Source organism: Lipotes vexillifer, unplaced genomic scaffold, assembly GCF_000442215.2.
Source record: "Lipotes vexillifer unplaced genomic scaffold, Lipotes_vexillifer_v1.1 scaffold65, whole genome shotgun sequence".
Taxonomy (NCBI): Eukaryota; Metazoa; Chordata; class Mammalia; order Artiodactyla; family Lipotidae; genus Lipotes; species Lipotes vexillifer.
Genome location: NW_006796728.1, coordinates 1,648,568 through 1,670,481, shown reverse-complemented (window position 1 = coordinate 1,670,481; position 21,914 = coordinate 1,648,568). Strand labels below are relative to the sequence as shown.

At 34.5% G+C, this 21,914-nt stretch overlaps 1 protein-coding gene across 1 annotated transcript in view; it reads left to right on the top strand.

The window, feature by feature from the left end:
• GBE1 (1,4-alpha-glucan branching enzyme 1) overlaps positions 1-21,914 on the top strand; it is a 327,728-nt gene that overhangs the window by 186,565 nt on the left and 119,249 nt on the right. Inside the window, exons 8-10 of the mRNA XM_007468908.1 lie at positions 9,797-9,912; positions 17,494-17,621; positions 21,900-21,907. Of these exons, the coding sequence (XP_007468970.1) occupies positions 9,797-9,912; positions 17,494-17,621; positions 21,900-21,907 (252 nt within the window). The remainder of the gene's footprint in view (positions 1-9,796; positions 9,913-17,493; positions 17,622-21,899; positions 21,908-21,914) is intronic.

Here is a 21,914-nt window from a genome sequence, read left to right as displayed (position 1 = left end):
GGGAAAGAGAAGAAGAGATCATATGGAGAGCTAGTTTAGGAATTAAGGAGCCACAGAGAGCAAGGGAAAAAAGGAATGGCTTCTTAAGACTGATAGAGCAAAGTCTCAGCTGAAGGGGGCAGTAGTTGGGACAGGATTCAAGAAAAGCGTGAACCTTAATTGGGAAAGAGGCTATAACATGAAGTGGGAATTTTCCAGAGACGTATCTTGCTAGAAAGAAAATTATCCCAAAGGTATTCTCTTTAAAGAAAAAAATTCTGGCTAATTACTGTGCCTGAGTTTGGGCTGTGGCCACTTCCCCACTCCCACCCCACTGCCACTCTCAGAGGTGCTGGATCTGTAGGTCTGTGGCTAGCGGTGGGCACAGGTCTCTGTTCTGCAGGATGGGATTTAGTAAAGTTATCAAGAATAAGGCCTACTTCAAGAGGTACCAAGTGAAATTTGGAAGAAGACGAGAGATTAAAGCTGATGACTGTGCTCAGAAATGTATGGTAATCCAGGGTAAAAATAAGTACAAGAAACCCAAATATAGGATGATAGTTCGTATAACCGAGAGAGATATCATTTGTCAGATTGCTTATTCCATATAGAAGGAGATATGATAGTTTGTGCAGCTTATGTTCATGAACTGTCATGGATACATTGCAGAAAGCACTGATGGTCAACCTGGTGCCTTCACCTGCTGTTTGGATGCAGGGCTTGCCAGAACTACTACTTGAAATAAAGGTTTGGGGGCCCTGAAGGGAGCTGTGAATGGAGGCTTGTCTGTCCCTCACAGGACTATATATCAAACACTGCTAACCACATTTTACATATTATCCTATTTAATCCTCTTTCAGGAGTGTGCTGAAATTATCTTCCATTTTACAGTTGAGAAAACTGAGGCTTAGAGAAGTTAAGTACCTTGCCCAAGTTCATACAACTGACATGACCACATGTTGGAGCTATGAGTATGTGGTTTTAAAAAATTATTGTACTAAGGAAATTGCCAAAAACAAAAATTAACTTATACATGGTCATGCTGAATGTAGCACTATCCAATTATACTTAAGGGTTGAGGTTTTGGACTCAAAAGGTTGAGTTCCACCTATACTTATTAGCTGGGTGACCCTGAACATTTTAACTTTTTAAAATCTCAGATTCTCCAACCATGAAACACACTTGGTATTATAGCCTTGTTAAGTGAGACTATGTAATATGTGAGTTCTAGAAGCCAGTAGACATTCAATGAATTTGAATTTCTTTTTATTTTCTATATAACACCTATATTCTCCATTCTGTTCTATTCTAGCCAGCCTGCTAAAGGCTAATTCCCTTTGTTTGTAGGAATGTGTACAAATAGACATTAAAGAACTATATCATATTTAACAAGGTTAGTGCAAATTTGAAAACTGCTGAAGGAGTGATAGTTGAAATTTAAATATGATTAATAGCAGCTTCCCATACAGTTTTCCTCAATTTCCCACCCCCAAAACACACACGCACACACACACGCGCACACACACACACACACACACACACACACACAAAGCACACACAGGCATGCACATAACATTTTCTGAAGAACTAGGGGCTTCTTTTTTCCCTTGCCTTATCTCTATCCCTATGCAACTGGTATTCCCCAACTCATCTCCTCCCCAGAGTGCTTTATCCATTTCTGGTCTCAGAGTACATTGTTGCATTGCAACTTCCTTAGTATTCTAAATATCTATAACTTTATATAAACTATAATAGTATTTTTCTTGAATGTTGTCTTAAAATATTAACTATTTAGGGGTGATAGTCAAGGAAAACCCTCTTGTAGTCAATATAGTCTATAAAATCATAATTATTTTGGACTAGAAAAGAAAATTAATTCCCAGATGCTTTATACTTGTTTATCTACAGATCTTTGTTCTCCTTCACTTGTATTTTTCTCATTTAGTTTTAAAGCTGTTTAGATGTATTTATCTTTAAATTACCTCAAGTCAGTCTTTTGAAATGAAACTGGTTAAATATAAGTAAATAAACATTATATATATAATTATAAATTTTAATACAGTGATGGAAAATTATCAAGTTTATGAGTTATTTTTCTACAATAGAAATATTATAATAGTTCACTTAAATATCAAGTTAATCTATTAGAAATAAATCAATCACAAGAGAAAAATTGAAAAATGAGAAATACGTAAATAGTTAATGTTTCCAAACTTTTACCATTAAAATAGCTTTTAAAATATGATTACCAATTATAGTTTAATATTTGCCAATAATGTATATCTATATATGTTTAAGTCACTGTCAGTTTTGATCTGGAGCAATAATTATTTTCATTCTATATGTAAGGTTGAATTTCATTCTATACGTAAGGTTGAATTTTTAACCTTGTTTGGAAAAGGTGGATGTGTATCTGTGTACCTGTATGTATGTATATGTAATTAGCTAACTTATAGTGATTTGTTCTGTAGAAGAGCAATGCCTTGTTCAGATGAGATATGTAATAATTTTATATAATACCTCCCCTATGTTTCATTATAGAGGATGATTTAGCTTGTCTTTCTGCTTTCTGGACCTTGAGATGCTCAGCTTTCTTGCGCCCTCTACTTTGAAAAAGATCTAAGTTTTGTCCAAATTTTAATAATATATTTGATAAGCTCTAATGCTTTGAAAAATCACCTTTGGTAACAATCTTTATGAGAAAGCAAAGAAATATAGACTGATTAAAAAATAAATAGTATGGGACTTCCCTGGTGGCGCAGTGGTTGAGAGTCCCCCTGCCGATGCAGGGGACACGGGTTCGTGCCCTGGTCCGGGAAGATCCCACATGCCGCGGAGCGGCTGGGCCCGTGAGCCATGGCCGCCGAGCCTGCGCGTCCGGAGCCTGTGCTCCGCAACAAGAGAGGCCACAACAGTGAGAGGCCGGCGTAACGCAAAAATAAATAAATAAATAAATAAATAAATAGTATGAAAACATTAATTTTTTAATCATTCAGGGTAATTAATCATTATCAGAGTGGGTTATTAGTTATTTTAGATTTATCTCTTTTTTTGTATCAGACTGAAAAACTTTTACTTTTGCTTTCACTGCTGGTCCCTTAGCACTCTGCTCCCCACCCTTATGCACACACATACACAGGGACAAACACACTCCCCTCGAAGTTTGCATTTTTCTCATCTTACTTGAGCAGGTAACCAAGCTTGTTAAGAATATAAATTTAGAGAAAAGAGAGACTTGAACATTTCTCACGTATTTTTTTTTTTTTTAGTAAAAGTATAATTGGAAACATTTTAGCATATGAAAGTATAATATGCCATCCTTTCCTAGAGAATACCTGATTAGACTTACAGGTAATATAAATGGAGGTAATTTTAATTCAATATTTAATAAGCTAAGTACAATTTAGGCCTTAAGGGGAAGAAAATGTTTTATTGTAATAATGAATGTAGATAACCAGGGCTCAGTGGATATAATATGATTAAACAGTATATTAATTTAAATAAAATAAAGTTGTACAGGTTGAAATAAAAAAAAATAACGTGATATTGAAAAGAAAACTTCAAAATCATATTTTATAATAAAAACCCATTTCTGAAATTTATATTATTACAGATTTTTAGTAGTTGAATTAATACTTTGTCGCATTAAGTTGTGTGCTTCTTACTATCCAATTTTGTTTGAAATTAATGTATACAGTCACCTCAATATACTGTCTAAAGACCTAGATACATTTTGTTATAGATGACACTATTATGTTGTACGAGATATGAATAAGCACTTTTTGCACTTTTTGATGTTTAAAATTTTTCTCAATCAATTCCAGTTGACTGACAGTATAACTTCTGTTGACCAAGTAAAAAGCAAAAAAAATATAGCATTTTCCCTTTATTGACTAGTTATATTAAAATTATACTGATAGATGAGTTTTTTTATTTTTTAAAATAGAGTATGTAGTAAGATATTACCTGCTTTTCAGTATCTTCCTTTAAAAAAATGTTAGTTTCCTTTAAAAAGAGTATCTTCCTTTAAAACAAATGTTATTGTGATTGTGATTCGAGACTCCATCCTTCTATTTGACATGCCATATTTTTCTATAAAAGAAAAAGTCTCAAAGTACTTTCTTTGTTTAAGGTTAATCTACTGCCTCAGTTGAAATACTCAGATCAAAACATGTAACTTTTGCTTTATGGTTTTATGATGTACGTTTTAATAGCCATTCAGCTTCAAAGACTCTGTAATAGCTAAGAGGAATATATAATTTTTCTTCATATTTTAATATTTGGCCACTGCTTAAAAATGTCTCCTATTTATTTGTATGCAATATTAGTGGGGTTAGTAATATCCAGTGGACTAAGTGGCTGATTTTGAAAACTCTAGAAGTTATTCAGGGCCACAGATAAATACATTAGGCAAATAGTTTTGAATTACAAAATGTAACTTCATCTAATAAGTGTGGTTACATCTGATTATACTTGCTTGCCAAGAAAATTTGACTATGTTTTATTTCATTATAAAGTTCATTGGCAGAATGTGAGACAAATCAACAGTTTTTGATTTTAGGGATATTTCCTAAAAACCTTAATATTGGAATTATCTGTGTGACAAAATTATCTTAATAAATCGTCATTCCTTGATTACAGGTTGAATATTTCAGACATCCAAACCAATTAGACTGATTATTTTGATTGCCAGAAATCCTTAAATTTATATATTTTTCATTGACATATTCAGTTTCTATATCAGACACCTGTGATTTAAACATTTTTAGTGGTTTATGATTCACAGGAAAGTCAGCACATTTCATTATCTTTTTCTGGATTTTAGGGATTTTGTTCTTGCTTCATAGAATATATGAGTAAGCTAATCAGTCGATCTTAGGCAGTATATATGACATAGTATTTGTTTCTAATTTATGTGTTAATTGGTTTAAGATAGAAAGCTAATAACTAAAATAGGTTACCTCTCAAATACATTCAAGCTGGTTCCTAAGTATATATTTGTTAGCATCAAATTCTTCCAGGTGTTTGGAAACTAGGCTACTTTGTGGTTTTTAAGGACAGACTTTAAAAGCCTTGTGTCAATGGAATAATCTTAAAATCAAAGCCCCACCTTGTCTGCTGTAACAAACCAAAGTAAAACTGTACTCTTAAATTCTGCTTTATATTTTTATGGGACTCTAATCAACTGGATATATTAACTGTGTCATGGGCTGTCTGATGACATTTTGAAGTAGAAAAAGTAAATTGCCTTTTCTATCGTACCCTTTGCCAGACGTTTTCCTACTTTGACTCAAGGCAAACCATTCAATTGAGATGATTCAGTTCGTTACTACAGAGCACATTGAGTAATATTTGTAATTCAGTCATAATTTGGAATATATCCTAACTCTTCTTCTCAGCCCCTCAAAGAAGGAAAAATGCAATTTATGGGTGCTGAATTTGAAATTTACTACAGTAGGATTAGTAATAGACGTCTTTCAGAAATCTATATTTTCACTGGTATATATTCCTTAAGTTTGTTCTGGTGTTCTATTTAAAAGGCAAAGCTTAGATACAGTGAACGATTTCATTCATGTATAAGCTTAATAATTGCATCGTACATGTGACTGCTGAAAAGTAGGGTGCAAAACAGAATACCTCAGCTGGAGGTCCTTTAGATTTAGATTTTTAACATAATTTAAGATTTCACCAGCCCCCAGTAAAACTGCTGAGAACTGAGTCTCTCACAAGCTTCCCTGGTAGATGACATTTCACAAGTGTTGTGTTTGTTGTCAGAGGAATTAAGTGTGACTCTATCAGGAGAGGGCGACTCTTGGAAGTTTACACCTAGACTCCTTTAAACTTTGCCCCATGCACCTTTTTCTTTACCGATTTTGCTTTTTATCCTTTTACTGTATGTAATAAATCATAGCCATGAGCATGACTATATGCTTACTCCTGTAGGTCTCCTAATGAATCACTAGATCTGGATGTTGTCTGGAGGGCTCCTGGCACAGCTTTCCTCTTATAATTTAACTTCAGTGACCTGGGATAAATATATTTATATAATAATTAAATACATTGTTAACATTGTTGGATGGTTACATAGTATAAGAAAAAAAAAAAGAAAGCTACATCTTTATTCCAGTGATACTGTAAACCCTCTAAAACCTGCTCTTTTTCAACTTTGAGTTCTGGATTGTGTCCATGCAATTACTCACGTGTACGGTCTGGTTATTTAGGGACTCAGACCTCAGTCTTCCTGGTTCTCTGTCTTGTTAGGTCTTGAAAGCCCCAATTTTTGTGATCTGAGTGCAAGCAACCTGTGTTTTAAATTAGTTTTATTAGGACACTGAGTTTATAGAGCAAATTTATCTGTCTGGATTTATCATGCTAAGATGATAAGAGAAAATTTGGACTACAGAAATATTGGGAACATAATTATGAGTCTGTCTTTCCCCCTATTTCCTGCACTGGTAGTTTATTTTTTCTTGAACAACAAAGGCTATTTATTTATAAAATATTACCTTTATAAGATCAATTTTTTTACTAACTTTTTAAAATAATCTAGTTTTAAAAAATATGTATAACCAGAGAATTAATACTTTTAACTTTTGCTTTCTATTTACTGCTACTAACTTGAAAATTTTAGATGTGATTTTTTTCCTGAATGTATTTCCCAAGATTTTGTTAAAAAACAAAATGTTCTAGAGTTTGTTTCTTTACTATTTTCATTCTAGATAGTTTACTCCCCTGTAAAATTTTGTGTCCAGTTGACCGTTGAACAACTTGGGGTTTAGATGCACCTACCCCTACTCAGTTGAAATCCACATCTGCTATCTCTGCCTCAAAAACAAAGTAATTGATAAATGACTCACTCAAGCTGAAACAGTTTGGATTAGAATCAGGACTCAAACTATAGTTCTTTTGATTCCACATATTGTGATCTCTAATTGAACACAAACTTTTCCCCACAGTTCGCTAATTTAAAGATCTGTAAAATGAAAATACAGGTACTGTATTTACCGAAAAATATCCACATATTAGTGGACCCACACTGTTCAAACCCATATTGTTCAAGGGTCAACTGAATCTCTTTTCTATCTCCACAGACTACACATCTATTTTATGTTTTATTAATGATTTACATATTCATAAAATATAATAAAATGGATTATTTTGAAAGCACTACAAATTTGATTTGTTCCTATCTGTTTAATCTTGTGGTGATTTTTTTAAAGAATTTTTATGTTGTTTAGACTTTGTTTCAGGTTAAGAGAATTTTAGAGGTCCATAGGATAGAATTTAGTATTTTTTTAACCCATTTGAACTTTTTAATTATATGCTTCATTTTCATTATTGTTTCTTTTCTGATTATCACAGGAAATTCTTTTTCTATTTACTCATACCAAGAATCTGTCTACTCACATAGTTACAGCCAAGTATGTTAAATATAGTTTTATAACTCCTTTTGGTCAAGAAGAAGATAGTTTAAATATTGTAATAACAGGAATCAGTAGGACATTTAGTAACTCCGCCCTTAATCAAGTATGTGATATTGCGCAGTACTTTCTTTTTAATAATTAGATTCACATACCTTCTTTTCTGCTTTTTATTGAATTGCAATATCATTGGCTTTTTTCCTTCTTTTCTCTTACTTTTTCTCTGTAGATATTAGGATGCAGTTTTCACATTTGAATGTGTTTACCTGCCTAACATAAATGTCTAATATTTATGTTAGAAATTGACAGTAAATGTCCATCAGCCCAAGATGGTGATGTAAATTAGTCAATAGGGTTGGTATGAGAATGTGGCGTTGCAGGTACTGGGAGGAACCAGAAAATACATGTTCCATCTTCAGAAATTCAAACTGAAAAATTGAAAGTACAGTTGTCCCTCAACATCTGCAGAAGATTGGTTCCAGGAGCCCCACCATATACCAAAATCCACAGATGCTCAAGTCCCTTATATAAAGTGGCATAGTATAATGAATACTGTGGTCGCTCTGTATCCAAGGATGCTAATCCAAGAATATGGAGGGATGACTGTATATTTATTGAAAAAAAATATAAGTGGACCTGTGTAGTTCGAACCTATGTTGTTCAAGGGCCTATTGCCTTCTGCAAGGTAAACAAAACAGTAATACATGTCAGATCAGGCCCAGGGACAGTCTGTGAACTCTGGTTTACATATTTGTATCTTCATACATCTACCCAAGATATTTAGTTTTTAAACAGGTTTTGTTCCTACTCTGAGGTATTTTGGGCTAAAAATAACTTTTCAGTTTGCCTTTCAGAAGTAAAATATACATTACCAATCAAATGAGAAAAGTATGACCTTTTCAAAATATTGTTTAGAAAGGATTATTGATATGCAAATTTATTCTTTCTGAAATATTCATATAGCAACCTTGTTAAAAAAAAAAGTATAGACATGCTTCCTTTAAATTTTGCAGTGAACCCAAAACTGCTCTAAAAAATAAAGTTTATTAATTTTAAAGAAACTTCAAAAAAATAGAGCAATTTTGATCTATTCATTTCTTTTTGTTAAACAGAATTTTTTCTCTTTAAACCCTAAATGAATATGCATTAATAGAAACATTGGTATATTCTACCTTCATCATGGCTTGGACCTAACAATCTAGAACCTCCGGGCTCCCTTTCATATCAACTGGATTGCTTGGATTTCTGTTTTTTTTTTTCATTTCTTAACTTTGAGTAAGTTTTCAAAACTCAAAGTAACTTATTTAAAGCAGTTAATTACCAATGATACTCATCTTGCCCCAAAGTTTTGATTTACAATTCTGGAGTTGATTGTGATGACTTAATCTCCACTTATGTCAGATGGCTCTTTAATATATAGAAGGTTAAAAAAATTAACAAATTTCAAATGGGTTAAGAAATTGTGTACACTATTACTGCTTTGTCATTAAACTAAATGAGGTATTAAAGTCTTAAGACCGTAGTTATAATGAGATAGAGAACTCAACCATAACTGTATGACTAAAAAAAAAAATACTAATTGATGATGCCTTCTTTTCAATTGTCCAAAATAGCCTTGTTTCATGTGGTGTTTTTAATTGAGTTATAACAGTTCTTTGTTTTCTTTCTGTTTTTATGGATATAGGACTCTTTAACTTGTAGAACTTTTTACTTTATTAAACATGTATATTCTAGTAATTAGGTCTCCTTCTTTTACCCTCACAAAACAAGTCCAGTAAGTATAATACTGCTTATCATATGGTTGATTTTAAAACTCTCTTTTTTCTTTTACTTTTTATTCTGAACTATATCTGTTTTAAACTGTAGAATAAGGAAATATTTTAAGCAAACACTGAAGGCTGAAAGCAGTTTTCTATTGATAATGAAATTATATTTTCTGAAAGGAGAAACTACGTAACTGTGGTTATATTACATGAAAAATCATGATGAAAATTCAGAGATAAGTGACAGACTTTGTGTTTTTGTTTGTTTTTTTCTTTTTTTCTCTTTTTTTAGTAACCAATACTGTGTAGTAATCACTGTATGTTTGCATTGAACAAGACAGAGTCCCTGCACTTTGGACCAGACTGACACATTTTTTCCTTAGGTTTTTCTCAGATATTGAGTGATTTTGCAGCTAAAGAAATTTAACACATTTTCCTATTAGAATGAATTTCATCAAACAAATGAGGTAAATCTTAGTAGTTTCTGTTGTTTATGTGATATATTTCTTTGAACATCATGATTCCTAAGAGAGAGATTTTGATCTTAATTATTACTCTTAGCAAAGGATGTATAAGAATTAAGGAAAATACTATATACATTATGCTTAAATATGTATTTATCTAATATTTTAGCTGGGAAGTTTTAAGATTTCTTCTGTCAAACATAAGATGGTGGTTGGAAGAATATAGATTTGATGGATTTCGTTTTGATGGTGTTACATCCATGCTCTATCATCACCATGGAATAGGTAAGGTAACCTGATACATTACAGATGTAACTAATGATTTTATTTTATTTTTTACTGGAAGATTACAACCAGGCTTGGGGTTCAGTTATGTTGCTGCAGTAGCCATTACTGTTGGATTGATTTTTATTAGTTCCATTGTGTATGTCTTGTCTCTGATCACTTCTGATCCCTTTTTGGCAATACATTGGGTCAAATACATTTTATAAGTAAATAAAATATAATTATTTTCTTTGAAATATATCTACTTAATAATATGCTCTCTTTAATATGTAGCATTCTTTTAAAAATGTTTTTTAAGGATACCATTTATTACAGCACCCTCAGGCTGTGAACATGACAGCAGTTGTAATGAAAAATAAATAACAAAAATAATAAATGAGAACATTTGTTAATGTATGGGTTCCTTTGCATATTAAACATTGAAGAAAATATGTATATTTTAAATATAGATGTGCTCAGTTAAAATTAAATTGTAAATTAATCTGTAATTAAAAATATGGATCAAAGATCTTCAGTTAAAAAGTTGTACAGAGAAGTGGGATCACAGAATCCTAATCCTTCAATCGATAACATGGAGAATAATTATTAGTTTTTTAATGACCAAATATTTACTGGCAACAACCAATCCAAAAAATTGACTTTAGAGTATAAATCAAAAAGTGGCTGCCAAGGAAAGATGCTATATTCAAAGTGTGCTGTTAACTGCTCTCAGTCAAGATGTTGGCCACGTGAAACATTCCTAGGGAAGTTGAATCTATAAGACATGACAGGTTTCATTGATATCTTCCACTTTGGAGAGAAGCTGACTTAGAGGATGAAAAGGGCAAGCAAGACAAAATTCAAAAAGATCCTCTCCTAGATTAAAACATCTACATGCCCCAGCACAACCTCACTGTGCTGAGGGCTAGGTATTTTCCAAGGAATTGTGGAGTTGGTGAAATGGAACTGAAATCCATGGATATGGGATATGCTTTTTATGGGTACAGGGTCCAAGAAATGGTAAAGAAAAACATTCTGAGTTACTTAGCATGCTTTCCCGCTTTGAGATGAGGATAATAACAAATAGTGAGACAGTAGACATTCTTCAAGATGGTGGAGTAGAAGGACGTGCTCTCACTCCGTCTTGCTAGAACACTGGAATCCCAACTAACTGCTGAACAATCATCGACAGGAAGACACTGGAACTCTTGAAAAAAGATACCCCACATCCAAAGACAAAGGAGAAGCCACAATGAGACGGTAGGAGGGGTGCAATCACAATAAAATCAAATCCCATAACTGCTGGGTGGGTGAATCACAAACTGAAGAACACTTATACCACAGAAGTCCACCAACTGGAGTGAAGGTTTTGAGCCCCACAGCAGGCTTTCCAACCTGGGGGTCTGGGAATGGGAGGAGGAATTTGTAGAGAATCAGACTTTGAAGGATAGCGAGATTTGATTAGAGAACTTCAACAGGACTGGGGAAAACAGACTCCGCTCTTGGAGGGCACACACAAAGTAGTGTGCGCATCGAAACCCAAGGGAAGGAGCAGTGACTCCATAGGAGACTGAACCAGACCTACCTGCTAGCGTTGGAGGGACTCCTGCAGAGGTGGGGTGTGGCTGTGGCTGACCACGAGGATAAGGACACTGGTAGCAGAAGTTCTGGGAAGTACTCCTTGGTGTGAGCCCTCCCAGAGTCCGCCATTAGCCCCACCAAAAAGACCGGGAAGGCTTCAGAGTTGGGTCACCTCAGGCAAAACAAACAACAGGGAAGGAACTCAGCCCCACCCATTAGCAGATAAGGGGATTAAAGTTTTATTGGATTCTGCCCACCAGAAGAACAGCCATCTCTACCCACCAGCAGTCCCTCCCATCAGGAAACATGCACGAGCCTCTTAGATAGCCTAATCCAACAGAGGGCAGAGAGCAGAAGCAAGAAGAACTACAGTCCTGCAGCCTGTGGAACAAAAACCACATTCACAGAAAGAGAGACAAGATGAAAAGGCAGAGGGCTATGTACCAGATGAAGGAACAAGATAAAACCCCAGAAACCGACTAAATGAAGTGGAGATAGGCAACCTGCCAGAAAAAGAATTCAGAATAGTGATAGTGAAGATGATCCAGAAGCTAGGAAAAAGAATGGAGGCAGAGATTGAGAGGATGCAAGAAATGTTTAACAAAAACATAGAAGAGGGGGCTTCCCTGGTGGCACAGTGGTTGAGAGTCCACCTGCCAATGCAGGAGATGCGGGTTCAGGCCCCGGTCCGGTAAGATCCCACATGCTGCGGAGTGGCTGGGCCCATGAGCCATGGCCGCTGAGCCTGTGCATCCAGAGCCTGTGCTCCACAGCGATAGAGGCCACAACAGTGAGAGGCCCATGTACCACAAAAGAAAAAAAAAAAAAAAGACCTAGAAGAATTAAAGAACAAACAAACAGAGATGAACAATACAATAAGTGAAATGAAAAATACACTAGAAGGACTCAATAGCAGAATCACTGAGGCAGAAGATCGGATAAGTGACCTGGAAGACAGAATGGTGGAATTCACTGCTGCAGAACAGAATAAAGAGAAAACAATGAAAAGACATGATGACAGTCTAAGAGACCTCTGGGACAACATTAAACACAGCAACATTGGCATTATAGGGGTCCCAGAAGGAGAAGACAGAGAGAATGGACTCGAGAAAATATTTGAAGTGATTATAGTCGAAAACATAGCTAACATGGGAAACGAAATAGCCACCCAAGTCCAGGAGGTGCAGAGAATCCCATACAGGATAAACCCAAGGAGAAACACACTGAGACACATAGTAATCAAATTGGCAAAAATTAAAGACAAAGAAAAATTATTGAAAGCAGCAAGGGAAAAACGACAAATAACATACAAGGGAACTCCTATAAGGTTAACAGCTGATTTCTCAGCAGAAACTCTACAAGTCAGAAGGGAGTGGCATGACATATTTAAAGTGATGAAAGGGAAGAACCTACAACCAAGATTACTCTACCTGGCAAGGATCTCATTCAGATTTGATGGAGAAATCAAAAGCTTTACAGACAAGCAAAAGCTAAGAGTATTCAGCACCACCAAGAAATCAAAAGCTTTACAGACAAGCAAAAGCTAAGAGTATTCAGCACCACCAAACCAGCTCTAGAACAAATAGTATAAAACTTCTGTAAGTGGGAAGAACAAGAAAAGAAAAGGACCTACAAAAAGCAAACCCAAAACAATTAAGTAAATGGTAATAGGAAGATACATATCAATAATTACCTTAAACGTGAATGGATTAAAAGCCCCAAACAAAAGACACAGGATTGCAGAATGGATACAAAAACAAGACCCATATATGCTGTCTACAAAAGACCCATTTCAGACCTAGGGACACACACAGACCAAAAGTGAGGGGATGGAAAAAGATATTCCATGCAAATGGAAATCAGAAGAAACCTGGAGTAGCAATACCCATATCAGATAAAATAGACTTTAAAATAAAGAATGTTACAAGAGACAAGGAAGGACACTACATAATGATCAAGGGATCAATCCAAGAAGAAGATATAACAATTATAAATGTATATGCACCCGACATAGGAGCACCTCAATAAATAAGGCAACTGCTAACAGCTATAAAAGAGGAATTTGACAGTAACACAATAATAGTGGGGGACTTTAACACCTCAACACCAATGGACAGATCATTCAAACAGAAAATTAATAAGGAAACAGAAGCTTTAAATGACACAATAGACCAGAGAGATTTAATTGATATTTATAGGACATTCCATACAAAAACAACAGATTACACTTTCTTCTCAAGTGCTCATGGAACATTCTCCAGGATAGATCACATATTGGGTCACAAATCAAGCCTCAGTAAATTTAAGAAAATTGAAATCATATCAAGCCTCTTTTCTGACCACAATGCTATGAGATTAGAAATGAACTAAAGGGAAAAAAACGTAAAAAACACAAACACATGGAGGCTAAACAATACGTTACTAAATAGCCAAGAGATCACTGAAGAAATCAAACAGGAAATCAAAAAATACCTAGAGAAAAATGACAATGAAAACACGATGATCCAAAATGTATGGGATGCAGCAAAAGCAGTTCTAAGAGGGAAGTTTATAGTTATACAAGCCTACCTCAAGAAACAAGAAAAATCTCTAATAAACAATGTAACCTTACACCTAAAGGAACTAGAGAAGGAAGAACAAACAAAACCTAAAGTTAGCAGAAGGAAAGAAATCATAAAGATCAGAGCAGAAATAAATGAAATAGAAAGAAGGAAAACAATAACAAAGATCAATAAAACTAAAAGCTGGTTCTTTGAGAAGATAAACAAAATTGATAAATCATTAGCCAGACTCATCAAGAAAAAGAGGGAGAAGACTCAAATCATTAAAATTTGAAATAAAAAAGGACAAGTTACAACAGACACCGGAGAAATACAAAGCATCCTACGAGACTATTACAAGCAACTCTATGCCAATAAAATGGACAACCTGGAAGAAATGGACAACTTCTTAGAAAGGTATAACCTTCCAAGACTGAACCAGGAAGAAATAGAAAATATGAACAGACCAATCACAAGTAATGAAATTGAAACTGTGATTAAATATATTGCTAGAAACAAAAGTCCAGGACCAGATGGCTTCACAGGTGAATTCTACAAAACATGTAGAGAAGAGCTAACACCCATCCTTCTCAAACTCTTCCAAAAAATTGCAGAGGAAGGAACACTCCCAAACTCATTCTATGAGGCCACCATCACCCTGACACCAAAACCAGACAAAGATACTACAAAAAAAGAAAATTACAGACCAATATCACTGATGAATATAGATGCAAAAACCCTCAATAAAATACTAACAGACAGAATTCAATAGCACATTAAAAGGATCATACACCATGATCAAGTGGGATTTATCCCAGGGATGCAAGGATTCTTCAATATACGCAATCAATCAAAGGGATACACCATATTAAAAAACTGAAGGAGAAAAACCATATGATCATCTCAATGGATGCAGAAAAAGCTTTTGACAAAATTCAACACCGATTTATGATAAAAAATCTCCAGCAAGTGGGCATACCAGGAACCTACCTCAACATAGTAAAGGCCATATATGACAAACCCACAGCACACATCATTCTCAATGGTGAAAAACTGAAAGCATTTCCTCTAAGATCAGGAACTAGACAAGGATGTCCACTCTCACCACTATTATTCAACATAGTTTTGGAAGTCCTAGCCATGGCAATCAGTGAAGAAAAAGAAATAAAAGAAATACAGAATGGAAAAGAAGAAGTAAAACTGTCACTGTTTGCAGATGACATGATACTCTACATAGAGAATCCTAAAGATGCCACCAGAAAACTACTAGACCTAATCAATGAATTTGGAAAAGTTGCAGGATACAAAATCAATGCACAGAAATCTGTTGAATTCCTATACACTAATGATGAAAAATCTGAAAGAGAAATTAAGGAAACACTACCATTTGCCTTTGCAACAAAAAGCATAAAATACCTAGGAATAAACCTACCTAAGGAGACAAAAGACCTGTATGCAGAAAACTATAAGACACTGATGAAAGAAATTAAAGATGATACAAACAGAGAGATATACCATGTTCTTGGTTTGGAAGAATCAATATTGTGAAAATGACTATACTACCAAAGCAATCTACAGATTCAATGCAATCCCTTTCAAATTACCAATGGCATTTTTTACAGAACTAGAACAAAAAAATCTTAAAATTTGTTTGGAGACACAAAAGACCCCAGATAGCCAAAGCAGTCTTTAGGGAAAAAACTGGAGCTTGAGCAATCAGGTTCCCTGACTTCAGACTATACTACAAAGCTACAGTAATCAAGACAATATGATACTGGCACAAAAACAGAAATATAGATCAGTGGAACGGGATGGAAAGCCCAGAGATAAACCCATGCACCTATGGTCAACTAATCTATGGCAAAGGAGGCAAGGATATACAGTGGAGAAAAGACAGTCTCTTCAATAAGTGGTGCTGGGGAAAGTGGACAGCTACATGTAAAAGAATGAAATTAGAACACTCCCTAACACCATACACAAAAATAAACTCAAAATGGATTAGAGACCTAAATATAAGACTGGGCACTATGTAACTCTTAGAGGAAAACATAGGAAGAACACTCTGATGTAAATCACAGCAAGATCTTTTTTGATCTGCCTCCTAGAGTAATGGAAATAAAACCAAAAATAAACAAATGGGACCTAATGAAACTTCAAAGCTTTTGCACAAGAAAGGAAACTATAAACAAGACAAAAAGCCAACCCTTAGAATGGGAAAAAATATTTGCAAATGAATCAATGGACAAAGGAGTAATCTCCAAAATATATAAACAGCTCATGCAGCTCAACATTAAAAAAACAAACAACCCAATCCAAAAATGGGCAGAAGACCTAAATAGACATTTCTCCAAAGAAAGTATATAGATGGCCAAGATGCACATGAAAAGCTGCTCAACATCACTAATTATTAGAGAAATGCAAATCAAAACTACAGTGAGTTATCACCTCACACCAGTTAGAAGGGGCATTATCAGAAAATCTACAAACAACAAATGCTGGAGAGGGTGTGGAGAAAAGGGAACCCTCTTTCACTGTTGCTGGAAATGTAAATTCATACAGCCACTATGGAGAACAGTATGGAGGTTCCTTAAAAAACTAAAAATAGAATTACCATATGACCCAGCAATCCTACTACTGGGCATATACCCAGAGAAAACCATAATTCAAAATGATACATGCACCCCAATGTTCATTGCAACACCGTTTACAATAGCCAGGTCATGGAAGCAACCTAAATGCCCACTGACAGACAAAATCCTCCCTTTTCTTCAGAGGGATTGAATAGGAGCTAGCTAACATTAAGATCTCTTAGTGTGACAAAAAATGTATCTAAAACAAAATTTATGAATCTCTTTGGTATCATTTTTTATTTTTTAATTTATTTCTTTTATTTATATATTTTTTGGCTGCGTTGGGTCTTCGTTGCTACGTGCGGGCCCTCTCTAGTTGTGACGAGCGGGGGCTGCTCTTAGTTGCAGTGCATGCGCTTCTCATTGCGTGGCCTCTCCCGTTGTGGAGCATGAGTTCTAGGCACGCAGGCTTTAGTAGTTGTGGCACTCGGGCTCAGTAGTTGTGGCACACGGGCTTAGTTGCTCCACAGCATGTGGGATCTTCCCGGACCAGGGATTGAACCTGTGTCCCCTGCATTGGCAGGAGGATTCCCAACCACTGCGCCACCAGGGAAGCCCTCTTTGGTATCATTTTACTTCATTTTTCTCCTGTAAAATTCAGTTCAAATTAAATTAAAATTTTAAATCACAGCGTTTTTGTGTTTGTAAAGCAAAAATTGAATTGCGGGATTGTCTGAACTTTGAATGTAGATATGGAGTACTTTTGTAAGTTAAATCATATAATTGCTGGCTCATGACATTTTGCTATGATAACAAAACTGATATCAGCCATCTAATTGGTGGAGGCATTTGTGCAGAGTTAAGACTTGCATGCTAAGATGATGCATCCATATTGGTTTTCTGTTCTCTAGGTCAGAATTTTTCCGGTGACTACCATGAGTATTTTGGACTACAAGTAGATGAAGACGCTTTGACTTATATCATGTTGGCAAATCATTTGGTTCACACGCTGTATCCAGATTCTATAACAATAGCTGAGGTAAAGCTATAATGATCTCTACCCTCTGACCCCCTTTAAAATAGAACATTTTGTCAGCATACAATATTTGAATGATCTCTATGTTGTCAATAATTGCATAAGTGCAATTATACCCTGACTATAGTGCAGCTACCTTGTGTGGGTGGCACATTATTCAGAATTCACTGTTTTCCTATTATCAGATAGTGTACCCTAATTACTTGTCATTATTCCATTGTTAAAAAAGAAACTGCCGGTGGTTAGAAAGTAAAATACCCTCATCAGTGGACAGGTCCTTTTGCCATGTGACCTTCAGCACAGAAAAGAATTGAATATTAATATGCGTCTGGCTATTTAAGTTTTTTTTTCCTTTCTGGTTTAATCATTAGAGATGGCATGGATCACTGCCTGCGAGCTTCTCTGAAACCTCTCTTGTTCTGATGCGATTACCTTTCTTGTTTACGTTATTGCTCTGAAATTGCCAAATGTTCACTACTTATTCATGATTCCTGAAGGTTCATGATTAACTGTCCCAAAGCTGCACTGTAATGATATAATTCGGTATATGCATAATTGACAATTCCCCTCTTGGTGATAAATTTGATAAATTAAGAAGTTTGTTAAATGCTTATGCTAATTTATATTTAGTAGTAAAGTCCCTCTGGTTTTGTGAGTCCTCTAACTAGGAATTATTATTAAAATTGAACTTAGTGTGTTAAAACTGTTCTATACAAAGTGTAGTGGTTGGCATATAAAAGTAGTAAGCCTATTGAAAGAGTCAGAGTTAAGGTGTATTTTCACATTTTTGGCATTTTGTTCATTGGAATGATATGCAGTAGTGACAGTCTCCTTCCTGTAGTGTTTATTATTTGTATAGCCTTTTTTCTATACATCATCTCTCAAAACTCCAAATCTCAAACTAGGTGATATGATTTTCTGGTTTATCTCTGGATCGAGAACAGAGACCTTTTGCCTCCTAAATATCTTCTAGGAATAGAGCAATAGATCCTAAATTTCTGGAGTAAATTTTCATATAAAATTTAAAAAACCCACAATTACAATGCCATTTTGATACTCTGTATTGTTTCACAATCTCTACCTACCTATATTTGGTCATAACTTAGAAGTCTTTTTAGTACTTATGCTAACACTTTCTGTGCTGAATATTTTTAATGTAAATTAGTATTTTTAAACTTTTATTTTGTCTTTATATATTTTAATATTATCTGTTAAACATCAAAAAAATTAGTTTTGTCAATTATATTTATGGCAATTTGAAGCCGAGACATTATATATAACAAATTACTACAATTAATGACAGCACAAATCAGAAGTGGGTACTGAAGAAAAAGAAGTAATTATTTAATACATGAAACTTAAAATTGTTACATTGATCTTTCCATTCATTTCAAGTAAAATAGTTTCATCATCTAGGGAGCTCTTGTCTGATTATCAGTGTTTCTACCAAGGAAACTTTGAGACTTTAGCCTACTTTATATTACTTGGTTTTAGATATTTTTAAAACACAATGTGTCTTCAATTTATTCTACTTAAATTGAAAACTACTTCAATTTCAATACATCACTTTTCTGTCTAGTGGGAGTCTCTTCAAAATGTGGAATTGATCCTCATGAACTTTCTTTTTTTAAGAAAGGAATGTGGTGTAATGAATAAGTAATGCAATGTCATACATAAAGTCCTGTAGTAGAAATTTGAATTTATTTATAATGTTAGTTATTAAAATTGAAGCCTTTTTTCTATATATCTACTATTATACATGGTTATATTTGCTGTATTAATTAAAAATATTTTTTTGATGACTGAGGCTTTTTCCCCCTCTGGAATAGTCCTGAGTCATCTTTAGATATTAAAGAAATAAAACTATTTTAACTTCATTTGAAACATACATGATCATTTTAATATCCTATGTCATAAGCATCAACTCCTTTGTATTTAAAGCATATTTATTTTAGTGACCATTATGTTTACTTATTTTTTTTTCTTTTAAGATTTTAAAAGAATAGTCATTAACTCTGTACTTCCAGAAGAGAGCTAGAAATATCTCATATGCATTAATGGGGCAGCCTTCTAGGAGTCAGATTTAGGAGTTAAGACCAATTGGTGTCCAAATATTTTTCTTAGCAGATTCTATTTCCTTTCAAACTATTTGCTAAAACTACCTGTAGACCGAATGTAGACTGTACCTTAATGTTTTCTTGAGAAAAATTATCTTGATCTTTAATGCCATCTTATCACCAGTCTTAGGAAAACTCTGGGTCTTATGAAAATTCTTTTGGGAAGGCATTGTGTCTGTAATTCCAGTGCCTAACACAGGTGCCTGAGATTTAATACATATTCAGCCAGTGTTTATAAGGAATTGAACTGAATACCTATCATATCTGTGAAAATGTGACATATTTTGATAAATATAATTCTTTTAAAATGGTTTCTTTTCTGTTAAACATTCATCCTTTTTCACTTTTTTTAATTCATCTTTTCTCACTTTTACAAACTATAAGGAAGTATGTAGAATACTTTCTTATGGATGTATTCCACCATGTACTATATTTAACTGTAGCTCTCTTCCATTAGAAAATAATTAATACATATTTTGGAAGTCCAGAGAGGTTATATGTTTCTTTTTTTTCCAGCTTTTCTGTAGGACGAGTTTGAGGATGAGGTGTTGTGGAAGAAGAAACAGTTAAGTCTCAGAGAGCTCAGAGTATGTTATATAGTCTTTCATAGGAAGTAAGGAAAATGTTCCAAAGAAGAATTTGGGCGATGACACACACAGAAAAGCTTGTGACAAGTACAGGGAAGAGTAAATGTTTCAAAGTGGATGAGGTATTGAATATTTGAAATGAAATAGTAGAAATAATGATGGAAAGATAGAGGTCTCATCCTTGCACTTTCTGTGTACTTCAGCTAACAATTATGACAGCCATGCACGTTGTCATTTCGTGATAAGTGTATGTGTGTGCATGTTCATTTAGGTCCTAGTTCATGAATCCAGCAAGTCAGGTATTATGTCATGTACCTTGAAATCCTTGGCAGCACCTTCATGCATTCACTCAGCAGGGAGTTACTGAGTTCCTGCCTTATGCCAGCGACTCTTCTACTATTCTAGACTCCTGGCATGTCAGTGGACAATGGCAACAGCAACAGCAACAAAAGTCCTGCTTCACGGATCTTAAATTTTAACAGTGAATGAGGAAGCCGATAATCAAATAGTGAACTATATTGTCAACGCTTAAAGTATAATTGTTGAATTATATCTTAAATTGAAGAATTTGAGTTTTTTATTGTTGGCTATTGAAAGCTATCGGCAAGCAGTGATAGGAGCAGACTCTTCAGCAGCAATTAGGGTAAAGAGAAACTGGAGATGGGGAACTTTGTTTGGAAACATAGTGGTTGAAGCAAACAGTAATGTAGGTTAAATAAGATAGTGTCTGTAGAAATAGAGCAAAGGAAAATAATTTATTGGAAAGATATTGTGGAGTTAGAATTACTAGTACTTGTCCCATATTTTACCACAGTTGTTATAATAATGTATTTTGTTGCATCTGGGTCCTTGTACCATTATTTTTTTACTTATCTGTTTGATTGTATATTTATTTGATTACCGATAATCTAGTGGTTTCATGACAGTAGGAAGACCCTGTCAAAAGGCCAGATGTCTGAGTCCTGGCTCTACCATGGAGAAACATGTCTTTAGCGATCCCTTCACCTCAATAAGCCTCGATTTCTGTGTCTTCTAAATGAAGAGAATCCACTAGATAACCTCAAAGACCATTTCCAAGTGTAACTGACTATAGTGAAAGCCATCTTGCTGCTTCGCTCTTAGTGTGCTAACTCTACTTTCCATTTCATCAGAAGCTAAGTTCTCACAAAATACACTATATGTCTGTGCTGTATACAAAGAGAACAAGAATAACAGATATATGGCACATGTATTTTTATGTTTGATGAAAGCAGTAGTTAATAAATATAGTACTCAAAAATTAGTATAAGAAGCTATGTTTCAACAATAACACTTTTACTATTTTGTGTTCTCTATGTGCTACTAAGGAAAAGAGATCAAATTTTTCCTGAAATGAAAAGCATTACACAAAATCTTATTGGGAAATGAGATACATTATCACAATTTTATCTACTTTTACAGTTATGCTACCAAAGTACTCCAAGAGTATTCGCCCCTATTTATTGTTTGTATTTATTGGCCTGGATTTTACTGTCAGAAGAATATATAGTAAAAATTTAAGCAATATGAACTGATAATTCTGATGCTCTTTATTTTAGGATGTATCAGGAATG